The 18,841-nt window shown below is 42.2% G+C and overlaps 1 protein-coding gene and 1 pseudogene across 3 annotated transcripts in view; one reads left to right on the top strand and one right to left on the bottom strand.

Annotated features, from left to right (window-relative positions):
* Window positions 1-18,841, bottom strand: part of GLRB (glycine receptor beta) — a 1,402,573-nt gene that overhangs the window by 722,341 nt on the left and 661,391 nt on the right. For all 3 annotated transcript variants that reach the window (XM_044079822.1, XM_044079823.1, XM_044079821.1), the window contains exons 5-6: window positions 18,251-18,477; window positions 17,979-18,061 (exon numbers count right to left, since the gene is read on the bottom strand). In XM_044079822.1, coding sequence (XP_043935757.1) covers window positions 17,979-18,061; window positions 18,251-18,477 — 310 coding nt within the window. The remainder of the gene's footprint in view (window positions 1-17,978; window positions 18,062-18,250; window positions 18,478-18,841) is intronic.
* On the top strand, window positions 18,629-18,776 carry LOC122809830 (annotated as a pseudogene).

Here is an 18,841-nt window from a genome sequence, read left to right as displayed (position 1 = left end):
TACTAATTACCACATCAGTGGCAACCCCCTAAGCACACATCCTGTGGTAAGAGACCTGGGTACTCAGGTTGACAACAATCTCACATTCAACCACCATGTGGTGGCAGTAGTCAGAAAAGCGTTTTACTTGGTTCATCTCATAAGTAAAGGGATTGCATCCATAAAAAAGGGGGCTATTACATCTTTGTACTCCTCCCTCATTAAACCTATAATTGAGTATAACTCCCCATTTGGTATGTACCTCTCCAAACACCTGCACCGAATGGAAAAGCCACAGAAATACCTCACAAACAGAATCCATGGCCTCCAACACCTATCTTATGTGGACAGGCTCAAATCATTATCACTCTACTTGGTATCATACAGATTGCTCAGAGGTGATCTGCGTCTCGCCTACAAGGCAATATCGGACCCTGCCCTACTAGAGATGCTCCATATCTATAAGTCTAACTCTTTGTGCATTACCACTTGATAGGCCTAAATCTAATATGCAACTTCAACAAAACCTGCTGGAGAGACAGGTTTGTCTCCCAGAGGCTACTCCGTCTCTGGAATACATTTCCCATACTTGTCAGACAGAGTATTTCGCTGACCCTCTTCAAGCGCAACTTCGATGAGTGGATGGGAAGCCACAAGTTTGTCCCAGGGGTTCTACCTTTGTCCCTCAGTGACAGGGGCAACAGGTGCCGACTGAGGTTTCTTTTTCCTTGATAAACTCTTGGCTAGGCTTGTAAGGGCCACAGGGCCATTAGCCTAGTAACCTCCCATGATCCTATGATCCTATGCAGCAGTACTCAGTGCTAAAGGACCTCTCAGGAATTTACAGACAGCAAATTAATCAAACTTTAACAAACATATGGCAGTACTGACATGCAATAGTACAGAGTGATGCCACAGACTAGTATTTCTTTGGTGTTTCGGTTGATTTTGTATGTACTTATCTGATATCCATATGCAAACATCTTATAATATTAAAGCACAACATTTTGTGCTGTATGTGCATATGCGTGTTCTGTTTTACCTGGTGAAGAATACCACCAATGCATAGCACCATGACTGCAATTTCACGTTTGATGACCAAGTTAACATTCTTTATAATGTAAATTTAATGTTGCTTTCACACTCCTATAGGAATTTTAAAATCTGAAAAGTTCCAAACCAGAAACCCCAGAGCTTGTGTGTAATGTCTATCATTTCATGATTCTACACAGATTGATGGTAAGACAACTGAGCCATAGCAGCATTTCAGTGCATCTGTGTGTTGAAATAGTGTGCATTTATTTACAGTGAAAGAAGGTGAACACTATAAGTAAAAAAAAAAAAAAAAAAAAAAAAAAAAAAGATTTGGGACACTCCCTTAGTGGAACCAGGAAACCCTGTTCCATTTATCTAACAGTGTATGTGCCATGTAAACTATATTGTGATTGTGGAGCTTTTCTCCCTGGGCCTTCACTGAAAATAGACACTTTCTGGCCCAGTTGGACTTTCCTGGTGAACAAATGTCAAATAAATAAGTAAGTAAATACGACTGCAAGAATTTCTTTTATAAGGATCAGTGCAGTGGCTCTGCTGGACAGAGGCACAGGGAACTAATCTAAGGGGGTGGCGAAAGCCAACACATTCTGGCTAGGCTTATAAATGCCCTTGGGCAGATAACCTAGTACTTACCTATGAACCTATAAGCAAACAGCACAATAAAATAGTTATTAAAGAAATTAATCACAAACCTTATCAGTTCATGTTGGCTAATGTATACTGAGCTCAGCAAACGAAGACATACTGATTCTGGCATACCAGCAGCATGATTATTTTTTCTGATTATGGCAGCAGAGGAACCGGCTCACTGCAAGAAGACAGACTGAATAAACTGCAGCATAAGAAAAAGTCTGTAGTATCCTAGTACTACAAAGAAAAGGGTACATCCTGAGCCACTGTCTGCTGTCAAGGATAGAATTTTTAGTGTTGAGACTGAATACTTATTTGCATATTTTGATCAGTGATAAAAGTCGCAAAGGCGGTGAGATGTATACTTGAGATGAGCAAGATATACAGCACTGAAAAGTTAGGATACACTGCTGTTCCTTCACAGAGCAGTCTGGGATATATACCACCTCTGAAATAAATGATTCACTTTCCTTTAAACTAAGGGCGATTGTGCCAAAAGTAGATCTAACCTAAGAAAAAAATCTGTTCTTCTGAAGTCTCTGTATACATAGTAATCTGATAATATGAGACAATTTTCTAACCTCTAGTCAAGACAAGAACTCAACAGATTGCATTTTCTTTAAGTTTGCTGAATTTTATTCTATCCACTGTTTTTTTTTTACGTCATAAGACTACAATACTGAGCTTCCATATTGTAGTATGAACCTTTCCAATGCAAAGAAGAATAGTACCAACACATGCTTGTCTAAGTTTTACAGACTTTAATAAGCAGAAAATATTTTAAAAATGAAAGGAAGGTTTTCTCATCATAAGGAAAAGCAAAAGAAAAAAAAAATATGACAGCAAATGTAAAAAATAAAGACGCCCAAACTAAAAAAATAAATATATTAGTCAGTTGTTGCTTCTGACTCATGCAACAATGATGAGACTTTGTCAGACTGAATAAAAAATATTTAATAGGACCTCAAATACAAAAAAAGTAATGATCACACGATCAGCACAATAACCATTCAAAAACATAAGCAACCTAACTGAAATGTTTCACTTTTTCCAAAAACATTTTCTCTTTGAAGCTGATAAGATCTACTAGAGCTAATCATAAATAGGGCCTCCAACATCAGCTCAGACGGCCAGCTATATACAAAATCCCAAACCTGGGGGATGGGGGAATTACCCTATGAAAAAGATTTTTGGCTCATGGGGCTACTGATGCAGTGTAGATTATTCACACTGCTGTGACAGGTACATAATATTTAATCTACTAACATGGACAATTTTGGTCGGATAGGAGCACCCAGAAATGTCTCACAGATGGCGCCCTCTAGAGAAGTTAGAAAGGCCTCTTCATTGGAACAGTTTTCTTTAATTTAACAAAAGGATTTGACTCTGGTAACCAATACCTACTGCTAAAGCCCTGAGCAATGCCAGCTTAGGTTACAATTCCTTAAAATTGTTCAAAAGAATTTCTCTTTGACAGAGTGGGGCTTTCCTCACCTATCACAGCCTCTCTAATCAAGGGTATTCCACAAAGATCAGTTCTCTTTCCAATTCTGTTCTCCCACTTCGTAAAAACCTCACACTATGAAGTGATCCTCTTGTATACTGACAGTAGGGCAACTTATAGGTCATAGCACTCCTACTCAGCAATAAAAAAATACTTAGAAAAATATCTCTCCAACCTCATCAACTGGCTAATTGACAACGAGATAATTGTCAACATCTAAAAGACAAAGCAATGATGTTCAGTACACCACAAAATTTATCTTCAGTCCCTCCTACCTGGTCCTTCTACATTAAAGTCTCCAAACCCACTGAAACAGGCACACACTTCTGATACTTAAGAGATTTGGGTGGCTCAAAGCCCAAACTCTGAACAACATATAAACATTACTAAAGCCAAAACTGACATTCTTTTATTCTGGGTAAAAAAGAGCTCCCTTTTCCTCTCTTCCAAAGGCAGAACTGCAACAGGAAAAAAGCTACTTCTTGCCCAGCTAGAATACAGCCAATCCATTATACATGCAGCATCTTAACACAACAGATCATCCCTGAAATCCTTCCTAATAATATCGGCAGATTTATAACCCCAGATCCCAAAAAAGGGAATACCACTTGCACTATCCTAACTAATGCAAAACGTTTTTTCAGTCAACAAAATCCAAACTATTTTATGAATATTAATTCACAAACAAAACTCCTTTCCCCCTCTTACTTGCTCAAATCAAACTTCAGAAATCTAATTACAGAAGAAACAGACTTCACAACATTAAGCACAGCTTCTCAGTACTAGCCCTCCAATCCTGAGAATCTCTACCAGCGTACCTCAAGCAGACTGATCATTCTAAGCTGTTTATACCTGAATTTAAATCATTTTCATTAAAGTAGGTTAAACAACAATGCTTTCTCAACAAGGGACTAAATGATCACCAAACCTGTACCACCAATCTCCCTCCTCTGTCAACTCCCTTCCTATATGATAAAAATTAAGTGGTATACTAAAATTATTTTTAAGCTTTACACCCCCACCCCATTCCCCATCATTTCTCCTTCCTGTAAATACTAGTATTTAGGGTAATACCTTCTTTGGCAATGAGAAATTTTGGCAAACACTGCATAAGAGTTCTCATATGTTTACTTGCTTGAACATCTACTATGTGCATTGTATAGAGAAACCCCAATGATGTTGGGAATACGGAGAAAAACCTGTGTATAAAAAAAACAATGTACTATCATACTGGAATGTGTTTGAATATTTTCGTAACCCCCAGGCTGAATCTGAAGAATGTTCATTTGCAGCACAGCTTTACCCCAGGTATCAAACTAAAATAAAAAATAATTCCTGACCTCCCTCGATAAAGCCTTGTGGTATTTGTGTTAGCAAAATTTAATGTAATCATCAAACCATTTGGAAATACTCCACTTTAGCAGAGGTCTTATAGCAAAACACAATACAAACATGAACCCACTTATAAAAAATCTGCTAAGCCAGAGGCCTACATTCTCTTCCCTTCATAAAGGGCACAAACAGCTGATAAGACTGCCTGAGGTGGTATGTTATACACTTCAAGGCCTTATGCATATCCAAAACTCCAAAATCTTTTCCTTCCTGGATTTCTACTTGACAAAAAGATAGGAAATGACTTGTACTGATCTGCAGTCAATTTACAGATTACCGCAGGCATTCAAGATGCATTTGCCTTAAGCATTTTTTGTTGCGAATGACTGGCGAAGGTTCAGTGCTTATCAGAATTTTTAACATTGAAATCTTTATATATGAGATGACTACATCTAAAAAATAGAAGTTATGTACTTACCATAACGTTCCATGTCAGTTGTTTATCTCGCCTTTATTCTCACTGATGGGTTCGGAGCCGACACGGCTGACAGCAAAGCTCAAGGTTTGCCAGTAGCTCGAGACCAAGCCCCTTATCCCACAATGCACTGCTGGAATTACCTCAGATCTTGTTTGCTGCGAGTAACAGTATTTACATACATACACATATATATATATATATATATATATATATATATATATATATATATATATATATATATCATAGGTTGGTACTAGGCTATCGGCCCTAAGGCCTATACAAGCCTAGCCATAACAATTCCCTGGCTATTTCTTCCCACAGTATTTATTTCCCTGGAACCCTATCTAGCAGGGTGACCATCGTAATCCCTAGGGTGAATTTTCTATCTCCCAAATAAACAGCCTTTGCAAGGCTCGAACCCAGGACCCTGCACACCATAGCCAAAGTGATTTACCACTAAGCCATGTAAGATATTGGACCAAAAATAACATTTAGCCTACATAGGTTGGTACTAGGCTAGCGGCCCTAGGGCCTATATAAGCCTAGCCATAACAAATCCCTGGCTATTTCTTCCCACAGTATTTATTTCCCTGGACCCCTATCTAGCAGGGTGACTATCGTAATCCCTGGGGTGAATTTTCTATCTCCCAAATAAACAGCCTTTGCAAGGCTCAAACCCCAGGACCCTGCACACCATAGCCAAAGTGATTTACCACTAAGCCATGTAAGATATTGTACCATATATATATATATATATATATATATATATATATATATATATATATATATATATATATATATATATATATATATCTATACAAACATATACATACCCTTTTATGTATTCCTACCAAGAACACTTCCCAAAGGGGAAGAAGAAATATTGAATAACCAGGATGGTACTAGCCTCTAAGCCAACATTCAGTCAGGAGGGGGAAGGAGGGAAGGACGTGAGAATAAAGGTGAGATAAACAACTCACATGGAACGTTATGGTAAGTACATAATTCTATATGTGAAGTTGTTAAATCTCGCCATTTATTCTCACTGATGGGTAGCGTCCCTAGCACCCTGAATCCTGGGTGGCTCATGGGAGTATGTTCTTCAGTACCGTAGAACCAAAGGAAGACCTGTCCCTTGAAGCTTTATCCACTTTGTAATGCGTGATAAAGGTATGAGGCTTAGACCTAGTGGCTGCAGTGCAAATATTGTCAAGGGTCAATTTAGCTTGAAAAGCAGAAGACGTAGAGACGGCTCTGGTAGAATGAGCCTTAGGTTTGTGTGTTAATGGCATGCTCGCATTTTCATAAACAAAGGATATGCAATCGGACAACTATTTAGATAAAGTTGTTTTAGCTACTGGATTGCCTTTTCTTGCTTCCGAGAAGGATACAAAAAGTTGATCTGATTTTCTAATATACTTAGTTCTGTCAAGATAAAATCTGAGCTGTCTGTGAACATCAAGTTTGTGCAGCATGTATTCCAATTTGATAGCGTGGTTGGGAAAAAAGACTGGCAGCTCAATGACCTGATTGATATTTGATTCAGAACAGACTTTAAATAAAAATGAGGGGTTTGTTCTGAGAGATACTCTATCAGCATGGAAAATCATGTAAGGTGGTCTGATAGATAATGCTTGAAGTTCTGACACTCTGCGGGCAGAAGTAATGGCCACAAGAAATATTGTTTTCCTGGATAAAAATTTAAGAAGATGCTGGTTCAAAAGGAGGAAGAATAATTTGAGACAGTGTAAGGTTTAAATTCCAGGGAGAATAGGGAATTCTGATTGGAGGTCTCATATGAAGAACGCCTTTAAGAAAAGTCTTAGATAACTTATGGCCCATAACATTTGAGCCGCCAAAACCAAGGTGAAAATTTGAGATGGCAGCTAAATGAACTCGAATTGTAGCAGCTGCTGCTCCTTCCTTAAAACTTTTTGTCGAAAATTTTAAAATAGAAGATAGCGGAGCTCGGAAAGGGTGAATGTTCTGCGTGTTGGCTCAATTTGAGAACCTTTTCCATTTACTGCCATATAATTTCCTGGTAGATGGCTTGTGAGAAGACAAGATAATTTGTCTTGTATCTTCTGAAATTGAATGAAGCCTGGCAATTAGGGGAAGTGGATTAGCCAAGCAGTCAGTTTCAGGGACTGCAGTGAAGGATGAAGGTCCCCTGATGGGTGCGTCAGAAGGTCCGGAACTGGGTCCAGGATCCATGGACCTTCCAACAGATGATGGTGGAGAAACGGAAACCAAATCTGTCAAGGCCAGTAGGGGGCTATTAGTATAACAGTCCTTCGTAGCGATTTTGCTTTCTGTAAAAATTTGGGTATTAATGGGAAGGGTGGAAATGCATAAAGGAGACCCAGGGGCCAATTGTGTAGAAGTGCATCTCTCGGGGGATGACCGAGAGGTGGTATTATGGCAAAGTAGCTTCTGCATTTTGAAGTGATGTGGCTGACAAAAGGTCGCAGCAAGGCTGGCCCCATTTGCGGAAACTCAACTCCGCAACCTGTTGTTTGAGAGACCACTCGTGAGGGAGCAATATCGCCCTGCTTAGCTTGTCTGCTATAATGTTGGATTTCTCCGGGATGTGCGTTGCTAATAGAAAACGCTGGGATGACACAGCCCATTGCTAGACCCTGAGGGCTTCTCGACAAAGGGGGTAAGACTTGGTTCCGCCTTGTTTGTTCAAGTACCAGACTACTGACATGTTGTCTGTCTGAATTGCAATAGTTCCTAGAGGAAGAGAGTAATAAAAGTACTGCAACGTCAGAAGTACCGCTCTCAACTCTAGAACATTGATGTGCAGATGTGATTCTTGATCTGTCCATGTGCCTTGGGCAGTCTTTCCCTGAAAATGCCCCCCCCCACCCTATCAGGGAAGCGTCCGTGGTCACAGTGGCTACTGGGGGGGGGGACAAAGGGTCTTCCGATTATGACACGAAGAGACGTCAACCACCACCGAAGGTCTCTCCTGCAAGAATCCGTGATGAGAATCATGTGGTGCATTGGTAGTTTCTGGTAAGACCACTGAGCGAAGAGGAGCCATTGAAGAATTTGCATATGCATCCTTGTGAGTGGTATAGCCAGGATTGCTGCCGCCATCAAACCTAGTACTTTCAAAACCTCTGCAGCTGTAGCTCTGTTCTTTGACACCATTAAGCTGACGTTTTGACGGAGAAGAGAGACTCTTTCGACAGGGTGACGTTGATTGGTAGTTGAGGTATCTAATTCTGCTCCTATAAAAATGGTATGCTGCGATGGCGATAAGGCAGACTTTTCGAAGTTGATTGTAATGCCCAATTGATGACAGAGTGTCAGAGTGTATTGTGTTGCCTGAGTCAATTGATGCCTGGTGGCAGCGGTTAGGAGCCAATCGTCCAAATATGGAAACACCTGGAATCCTAGACGTCTTAGGTGAGCCGTGACCACTGCCATGCATTTGGTGAACACTCTGGGGGCTGCAGTGAGACGAAAGGGCAGGGCTCAAAACTGGTAATGATGGCTCCTAGCCGGAAGCGCAGATGATCTCTGGAGCGTCTGTTCATCTTTATGTGATAGTACGCATCCTTGAGATCTACTGAGCACATCCAATCGCCTTTCCCTAAGAAGGGAAGAATGGACTGAAGCGTGACCATTCGGAACTTCTCTTTCTTTACGAACTGGTTGAGTCTGCTGAGGACCAAGATAGGTCTCCAGTCCCTTGTTTTCTTTGGTACCAAAAAGAATCTTGAGTAAGTTCCGAATCCAACTTGGTCTGCTGTGACTGGTTGGATGACTATTTGTTCTAGCAATCTGTGGACCTCTACGATTGCTTGTTCCCTGAGATTGGGTGGAACATCTGTGATTCTCTTTACCGGAATGGGAGGGGAAGAGAACGGAATGAAATATCCTCTGGAAATGATGCTTTGTACCCAAGTATCTGATGTTATGTTTAGCCAGGCTTCTGGGTACAAAGACAAGCGACCCCTGACTGCCTCCAGAGCCGAACAGTCGGGCCCCTTTCAGGGGCGCTGGTAGGGTTGACCGGAGAACTGACCCCTGTCACCCTGTTGCTGCGGACCCCCTTTGCCGCGGGGGCGGCGTCTTCCGTTATAACCTCCTCCTCTGCCTCTAGAGGGGGGTTTCTCCATGTGTGTCCTGAAAGGTTGCCTGTACTTTTCGGAACCACATTTTCCCTCCCCTAGGGCCCTTGGGGAAGGGCCGAGTAGGGGTCGAAAAACGGACTCCAACGGCAAATAAGGTCTTGCCTTCCTGCTCACACCTGGTTAAAGTTTCCTTTACTTTGGGCCCAAACAGTGATGAGCCATCAAATGGGGTATTAATAAAGGAAGACTTAAAGGGTTCCGCAAAGGAACAGAGACGCATCCAGGCTTGTCTTCGAAGAGCAATGCCCAAACTAGCGGCTCTAATCGAACCATCAGCTGCATAGGATATGAGACGTATGGACGAGTTTACCACTGAGTTTAGGGTAGCAAGCTGGGTGTTTACTTTATTGGCCACCCCTGCAGCTACCGTACCCTGGAGAGTATCTCCTAGCTCTTTCAGGAGATCTCTCTGTAGTCTCGTAAAATGGGTTAAGTAGTTCAGTGATCGCAGAGAAAAAGTTGCTGAACTAAACATGCGCTTCCCATATCTATCCATGACCCTAGAATCTCTGTTAGGGGGATGGACAGAGGTGGATGTCTCAGATACTTCCTTTTTGGTGGCTGCAGCTACCACCATGGCATCAACAGGCACTCCCTTTGTCAAAAATGGCTTGTCCACTGGGGCAGACATAATTTTATTGGGTTTACGAGGAACAGGTTCCATGGCTTCCGGTGACTCCCACGCCTTATGAGAAATCAGTTCCATGAGCTCGTCGTAAGGCGGACACACCCAAGAAGTGGAAGGTTGAGACCCAAAAGCCTTCAAGAGCACGGACTCATCCTCAGTAGGGGTCTTGGATGGCCAATCGTCCCTCTAAGGATCTCCAGTATCTCTGCAAAGGAGATATCCTCAGAGGGGGACCCTTCTGACTCATGTAAGTCCGTGTCAGATGTCAAGGACTCCTGTGGGGAGTCTATGTGCCTCCTCTTGCACAATCTCTTCCTGGGCACCTCCTCAGTGGGGAGATCTGGGGAGGTCTCATAAGAGTAGGGGATGCCCTGTGGGGGTACTTGAGGCTCGGGGTCTCTACGCTTAGAGGGACCGGTAGATGAAGAAGCAGACACAGGAGCTTGAGAAGAGTGGGAAAGCTGAACCGATGCTGACATTGTCTTTGGAGACAAAACTCTCCTCATAGCATCGAAGGCACCATGGCTCCCGCGAGAAGACCCGAGAGTACCGTACGATCCTCCCACATCGAAACCCTGGGCTCCGAGCCCGAGGTAGGAGCCGAGCTCATCCGAGCCGAAGCCCCGAGAGGAAGAGTCGGCACCGACAAATCGGTTCAACTATCCTCCCCGGACGCGATGGGAGAGCGTCGGCTCCTAGAGTCCTCGGTCGGCGCCGAGGACATCCGAGTAGATAGAGCCGATAACACTGTTGCGGATATCTGCTCCAAGGTTTCGAAAACCAAGGGTTCAGTTTCCTTCAGCTACGAGAGTCCAGTACAGCTCAGAGGAGTAGACAAATCCGGCTCCATGGTCTTCGGCACCGAAGAGCTGGTCAGGGCCGACAACAATTTGGCTAGTCCTGGTGCCTGTAAAAGCTTCTGCATTAGCCGATCCATGTCCAAATCTCAAAGGCTGACTGAGGACTTAGCTGAATGCACCGAAGGTGCTGATTGGAGCAGAGGGGAAGAAGGAACTTCAGAGAATGGCTCCAATACCGAGAGATGGCTCCGAATCAAAGGTACACTCAGTTCCGATGTCTGTGGAACCGATGACCCTCCTTCTGAAGTATTTGCCTTTTTAGTCACTTTGTCTGAAGATTTGGATTTTGAGGATTTGGAGGACGTGCTAGTACCCTCATGGCTACTCAACACCTCAGAAAAAATTGCTGGTAGCAATCCCCTGTCTATAAGTTTCCTCCTTCTCTCCAAGAGGACTCTTGAAGAAAAGGAGTGACAAATGCTGCAGGTATCTTGGAGGTGTTTAGCCCCCAGACAGAAGCATTGAATGTGTGCGCCAGTAACAGACATTTTCTGCCCACAATCGAGGCATTTTTTTAAATCCTGATTTAGGATGGGATTTCTCCTTTTCATCCAACATATTTAAATAAAACAAACAGTAAACTGCAAAAGGTAATAAAGTCCTTACACACTTGTAAAGATCCACAAACAACTAAGCCCAATTCGGGCACTATCTATAACAATGTAATTATAGATTTGATAAATATGGCTAAAGAGGCCCACAGAAAAAAAGCCTGACTATTATAAAGATTAATAAGAGTAAATAGGGCAAAAGGCCCACACAAACGAAGAAGCCAACAAGGCAATAACTTTTAAACTATTTATAACTATTGAAACTATAGAGTATATTATGAAAAGACCTAATACTAGCACACACTATTTTTTAAACAAAAAGGAAAACTTTTTATATAGACTTGCTGTTGTTTTTTTTTTCAAAAATGGTCCGAGCTAGCTGGATCACCAAGATCTCTCTTGCCATGGCAAACTAGATCTGAGGTAATTCCAGCAGTGCATTGTGGGATAAGGGGCTTGGTCTCGAGCTACTGGCAAACCTTGAGCTTTGCTATCAGCCGTGTCGGAGCCGAGGATAGGCTGCGAGCCCATCAGTGAGAATAAATGGCGAGATTTAACAACTTCACATCAGTGTCTTCTAAAGCAAAAAATTCATATCTGCCATAGTCACAGGCTCAAATGGAACCAGCCTTAGGTTCTCAGTTAAGATATTCATATCCCATGATGGTGAGATACGATGTCTCCAGACTTCTCAGGACTATAGGTGCAGAATCCCCATCATGAACTGCTTCAATGCTACATATGAAGCAGTAAAGAAAACAAAAAAGGCAGAAAAGAGAAAATTGCAAAATAGGTACTGAAAGGAGGAAGCAGTAAGAGTTTTTTTTTTTTTTAAAAAAACAAGCCTGTAATGCATTGTAGAAGTTATGGAGCTGTGCAGTCTAAGAATATAATGCTCTAATCTGACCACCATAAAGAAAATTTCTTCCACTGTCCCAGGCATACTTCCTAGTTCTGTGTTTCTTTGTATGTTAAAAGATGTTGGCTATTTCAACGGAGAAGCGCTGACCATTACAAATTAGTCTATGATTACCCTAGCTCTGAGAATAGATCATTAAGGATGGAATGCACAATTAATTCTCGGAGAGAACGAAATGACTTGTACTGAGACAATGCTACTAGCAAAGCCACTAACCTACCACTGCCTGTTTTTTCTTTTTACTTTCAGCAACACTGTTTGAATGACACTATAATCATGAAGGGATTCACATCTAGATCAGGGGAGGTCATCGTGCCTCTTTACTCATCCCTCATCAGGCCCATAATTGAGTACAATGCCCCTTTTGGGATGTACCTTACCAGACACCTGCAGCAACTGGAAAGACCCCAAAAGTACCTCACCAAGAGGATCAAGGGGCTCAAACAGATGCCATATGCTGCCCGGTTAAAGAAACTCCAGCTCTACTCAGTGGCATACCGCCTGCTCAGAGCTGATCTGTGCCTGACGTATAAAGCCATGTCCAACCCAGAATTAATGGACATGCTGCACCTCAGAAAATCCAAATCCCATCGAGCTACGCGCTCGAGGGACTTAAACCTCAGCACTGAAATAAATAGGACAAGCTGGAGGGACAGATTCATAACCCAGAGGCTCCCTTCACTCTGGAATAAAATCCCAGTCCAGGTTAGGCAGAGTCCCTCATTGACTCTCTTCAAGAGGAATCTTGATGAGTGGATGGGAGATCGTAGGTTTACCCCGGGTATCACTTCTGTGTCACTGTTAGACAGAGGCACAGTATACTAACCTCGAAAAAGGGCATAGCAAAATTAATTTAAAATGGGTGGTGAAAGCCATACACACTCTGGCTAAGCTTATAAATGCCCTAGGGCAGATAGCCTAGTATGAACCTATGAACCTATAATGTGTCAATTTATACAGCAGGTCCTACTTTCAAATAACTGAGAATATACTTTTTGTGAAAGCCTGCAGATGAGGGATCCTGGAACAAAATTTCGCGACCTGAAATTTCATTTGGGATACAAATAAGCCCATTCCAGGGAGACTACACCATCAATGCAAACATTTCCTTATTGATATCCATCCAGTGTACAGAATAACCTCACTGCTCAGGGTATCAGTGCATAAAGATGATCAATAAGTTTTCTTGTTTACACACTGCAGTGGTACTAGCATATGAAATAAGGTGAAAAGGAGGAAAAGCACACAACTCTTCCTTACCATCCACTACCGACTTCCCTTTTTCTTACTGATCTGATCAGAACAAGAGGGAGAACATTCTCATCATCATCATCATCATCCCCCTTTTTCCCATTTACATGGGGTTGCCAACTCTCTCGATTCAGTGCCACTCTCCTGCCTTCTTCAACACTCATGCCTGACTGTCGCAGATCTTCTTTCACACAATCCATCCACCTCTTTGCTGGACGCCCTCGCTTCCACTTACCTTCTTCCTGTCTGTCCCAAATCTCCCTCACCAGATTGTCTTCTGCTTTTCTACACATGTGCCCATGCCATCATAATCTGTTCTCTTTAATCTTTTCTGCAATTGGAGCTACTTTGGCTTCTGCTCTTATGTCCTCATTTCTTCGCCTGTCCCGCAGTGTACATCCTGCCACCTTTCTCAGGCACTTCATTTCCATCACCTCTAGCTTCTTCAACTGTTCTGCCTTTACTGCCCAGGTTTCTGTACCATACAGTAGTACTGGTCGCACCACTGTCTTGTACACCTTACTTTTCAGCTTCTTTGGCATTCTTCTGTCATAGACTACACCTGATACTCTATGCCAGTTGGCTGCAGCCTCTCTGATTCTAGCTTTGACCTCTTCATTCAGACTACCCTTCTCCTCAACCACCCCTCCCAGATACTTGAAGCTGTTTACCTGTTCCACTATCTTCCCATCTATCTCTATTCTCAGCTTCTTCTGATTTCCCCAATCTGCTGCCATTACCACTGTCTTATCTGTGCTTAGTTTCATCCCATGTGCCTTCAGATCTGCATTCCATTCTCCTATCCTTTGCTGAAGTTCTAGATCAGAGTCTGCCTGTATTGCCACATCGTCTGCATTCAGCAGCTTTGTTGCTCTGACCCCTCCAACCTGTTTGCTGATGTAGTCCATTACCAGTATGAACAGCAGTGGGCTCAGAGCTGAACCCTGGTGTACACCCACTCCCACTGGGAACCCCTCAGTGAGGCCAAACACTGTTCGTACTTGAGTCACTGGGTCCTTGTACATAGCCTGTACTAATTCTACCAATGTTTCTGGGACTTCAAACCACCGCTGTACTGCCCAGATCAGCTTTCTTGGGACCTTGTCATATGCTTTCTCCAAGTCTAGGAAAGCCCAGTTTGACTCTCTCCTCTTCTCTAGTTTCTTCTCAAGTATCTGTCTCAATGCAAACATCTGGTCAATTGTGCTGCATCCTGATCTGAATCCGAACTGTTCATCTCCCATCTTACATTCTACTATTCTGCGTATCCGTTTATCAATCACCCTCTCCAGAACTTTCATGCAATGTGGTAGGAGTTTGATGCCTCTGTACTGTCCACAGTTGTGGATGTCCCCTTTGTTCTTGTACACTGGCATGAGTATGCTTATTCTCCAGTCATCTGGGATACGCCTTTCTCTCCACACTGCAATTAGTACCCTCAAGAGCCATTTCTCCCCTAGCTCACCCAGCATCTTTATCATATCCACTGTGACCTCATCTGAGCCTGCTGCTTTCCCTGACTTCATTTTCCTTAGTGCTGCTCTTACTTCTTCTAAGCTGGGCTCCTCTTCTACTCTCATTGTAGGCTGTTTCTGGGGCAGTACCACTTCTGTGGGGTTTTCTTTATTCAGAAGCTGCTGGAAATACTCCTTCCATCTGCCTTTGATGTCCTGTGGGCTGGTAAGCAGGTTGTTGCTGGAATCCCTTATGAAGGGTGTCTGACTATCTTCTTTATCTTTCTGTCTTTGCCTTGCAACCTGGTATAGTTTCTTTGTGCCCCTTACTGAGTCACTTTCCAGAAGCTGATAGAGTGCCTCTGATGCCCTATTCTTTGCTATTGCAACTTCTTTCTTAGTTTCTTTGTTAGCCAACCAGTAGTCCTTCCTAGCTTGGTCAGTCTTTTCAATCTCCCACTTCTTCCTGCACTCCTTCTTTCTTTTGATTACTTCCTGCACTTCTGCATTCCACCACCAGCTTTCCTTATGTACCTTATTTCCATACCTGGCTCGGCCACATATCTTTTCTGTAGTCCTAACACATGCTGTTTTAGGTGCTGCCACTCTTCTTCAACTCCACCTATTTCCTCCTTTTCTTGGGGTGCTTGAGCCCTGAGTAATTCCATGAACTGCTGTACTTTCTCTCCAGTCAACTTCCAGGTCTTCAGCCTGGTCTCTGTTGACCTTAGAGCCTTCTCTGACCACTGCTTGCAGATGATTGTGGCAACTACTGGTTTATGCTATGAACCGACTGTTTCACTGGGGATGACTTTGCAATCATGGATTCTACCCCAGTGCCTTTTCCTTACTAGGAGGAAGTCTACTTGTGTTGCATGTTGGCTACTCTTGTATGTGATCTTGTGACTGTCTCTCTTTCTGAACCATGTGTTGGCTACTATCAAGCCATTTGCCAGACAGAAGTCTAGAATGGCTTCTCCTTCCTTATTCCTATTGCTCCACCCATGTGGACCCAGGCAGTCCTCATATCCTGTTCTGTCTGTCCCGATATGTGCATTTAAGTCACCCATTATCAACACCAATTCATGTTGTCCTGCTTTATCTAGTAGGTCCTGCAACTGCTGTCTGAATGCACTCTTTTCCTCACTATCACAACCCTGCTGTGGGGCATAGGCTGAGATTATGAATACTGTCCTATCATTACACTGGAGTCTGATTGCCATGAGTCTGTCATTAATTCTGATGATATCCCTCACTGACTTCTGAAGCCTCTGTCTCACCACAATTCCTACACCATTTCTAGCCTGTCCACCACCTGAGTAGTAGAGTCTGGATCCCAAGCCAAGTGGCTTTGTTGCACTGCCCTTCCATCTCGTCTCTTGGATACATAGGATGTCCAGCCTCCTCCGTATCATCATGTCATCCACTTCTAAGCTGTGTCCTGTCAGTGAACCTACATCAAGTGAGTAGATTTAGCAGGAGGAGAAGGAGAAGTATGATGCTTATCTGGCCACTGATTCTTCTTACTTTCCTACAGAACCAGCCCGGGATTGTGCAAGGGATGTAAGCACCAGCTTCTGTGCCCAGTGGTAGACTCACAGTTTTTCCACTATCATTGTACATATGTCCAAGATGATGCCCTTGTACTTATTTCAATGCTTCACATCCTGTCCACGTTAGCAAAGTACTAGGACAGGTCCTGGCTCACAACAAAGCAACTGCAGGAACACTATGATGGTTTAGCATTTCAAGCAATGAATGTCTGAACTTTTCCACAGGAAATACCAAGCTCGACACCCAAACCCAGGAAGTGATGGCTACTCTGAAACTTTCTGGAAAAAATAAAGAACTTTGTATTACAATGAAATGTTATAAAGATGTTAACTGTTACAGAGATGTTAACTCTTACAGAGATAAGAATATGGTTATATATGTATTATAAAACAAACAAGCCATTGATAAAAATTGAATGGGTAGTATGATTAAAACCCTACAGAAATGATGTGAAACTAACTTGAAAGAAAGGAATGTAGAAATAGAAGTTATGAGCCTGTAATGAGTCTATTTCTGGAGCAGTTCTCTTTTCTTGCAACACTAGAACAGGATGGCCAGAATAATATGGCAGATGTAGATAGTTATGTTTCATTTTAAGCTATGTGGTGGATTATTAAAAGCAAGACCTTTTTTCAGTATGGACAGAAGAGATGATAAAACATATTTACTGAAGGAGTTTATGGCAATGTTAGAGGCCACTTCTCTTACCTGGTTAACTAAAAACAAAGTGCAGTGACCTATGGAAGATTAGAGAAGAGGTTATAAGCATATTGTTATTGCTGTAAAAAAATCACACTTTTTTTCCGAAGTAAAAGAAATAATGTTGCTCATCTCCATGGTACAGAGGGGGGCATTGACTGTGACCAAGGCAACCAGGATTCGACTAGTGTTTCGGTCACACTGAAGAGTAACTGGGGGGTAGTAAAGGCACTGTCATTTTACTGATTCTCCCATCACAAGTGAACACGTGAAAGGGTCATAAGCAGGGATGACAACTATGGTGGTAACACCCCCACACTTATAAATACAGATGGCATGCAAAGACAGATGTTCTCAGTCATAAATGGCTTAAATCACTGCATGTCAGGTGCTAATGCTGGGAAAGGGGTATGACATTTAACTAACAAATCCCTAAGGCCATGGATATTATGCTACCCTGGACTGCCTTAATGTACTCTTAGGTAATGGGTTTTGGATTAGGTCTGGGGTAGGGAGGGATAGGAATGAGTCCTGATGTTTGAAATTGAAGAAAGGCACCAATGGCAGCTCACTGTCCACAAGAGCCAAAGATATTTTAAAAAATACAAAAAATCCATAAAGAAAGTGACAAAACATAATGATCTCAAAAAGGGGCATTTCTCTAGACTGGTTAACTGGGTACATAATTTCAGTGACCTATGGAAGCAGAAGACTGAAAGTTATTAAATCTCACAAAAACAAAATACTGGATCAGACTAGGGTTCTTTTTCCTCCTTAAAGGCAAGACATCTCACCTACACTGTTATGATTTTTTTTCATTTCTTCTATGTAACTGGCAAACATTTTTGCATCCTAAGAACATACAATGTAAATATATTAGAATAAATTTTGAGACAAAATTTTTATTGCCACATGTCATTCTTCTGCATACGTACAGCTCTCCAGTTGCATTTTGCAGCGCTGTGTATCCATAGGAAATAAAGTCAGGTCCAGTGGACAAGACAAGGTAACAGAAAGCCTAAAAGGTAAAATGCAAGAGGTGTAAAAAATACACTACCATTCTCATTTAACCATTTTTTGCATTTTAAGCTATTTAATAATTAAAAAGTACACGCAAGAATTAAGCATTTTCAGTACTGCTGTGAAAGACATTCTACCAAGTTCTTAAACTTAAGAAATCGCTCTGGCTTTATACAAGTTAGCTCACCTCATACTCAGCAGAACATCACCATCCCGGAATATAAAAAGAAGAATGTTTTCCTGTGTGACATCATGGAAGTTTGCACTTTTCTCATTTGCAAAAAACAAGTCTGGTTTCCAAAGACATTTAAACATTTTAGGATCCACAGTCAAGCTGTTTGAGCTAAAATCACTGGGCAGCTTAAGTCTAGGATCATTCCACCTCTGTCTAAGGAAGATATTAACTCTATAATCCTAAAAAAGAAAAACAATTTTTCAGAGTGAGGCAAGCTCGTTAATTATCATGCTATACAGTAGCAGTTTATGCGCCATTCACATTTTACTACAGCTTACATAACTAGCTCAGACCAGAGAGTAATACAGTTTTGTATCTAAGCTATGTTATGTTCTTACCTGGCACAGGACATACCACAATCATGTACGTGATCTCCCAAGGTGAGTTCATCGAACTTTGGTTGGGTTGACCCCTGTGATTTCCCCAAGTGGGAAGCTCAACTGCATTATTTATTTATGGTAATGAGAAAATGCATTCAAGGTACCACATGAATTATTATTATTACTAATATCTTTAACCTCTAATGACATCACCCAATCAAAC

Source organism: Protopterus annectens, chromosome 8.part0 (assembly GCF_019279795.1).
Source record: "Protopterus annectens isolate FY-2018-M chromosome 8.part0, PAN1.0, whole genome shotgun sequence".
Taxonomy (NCBI): Eukaryota; Metazoa; Chordata; order Ceratodontiformes; family Protopteridae; genus Protopterus; species Protopterus annectens.
The sequence above is the reverse complement of the archived record's forward strand: the minus strand, read 5'-3'. Positions and strand labels throughout refer to the sequence as shown.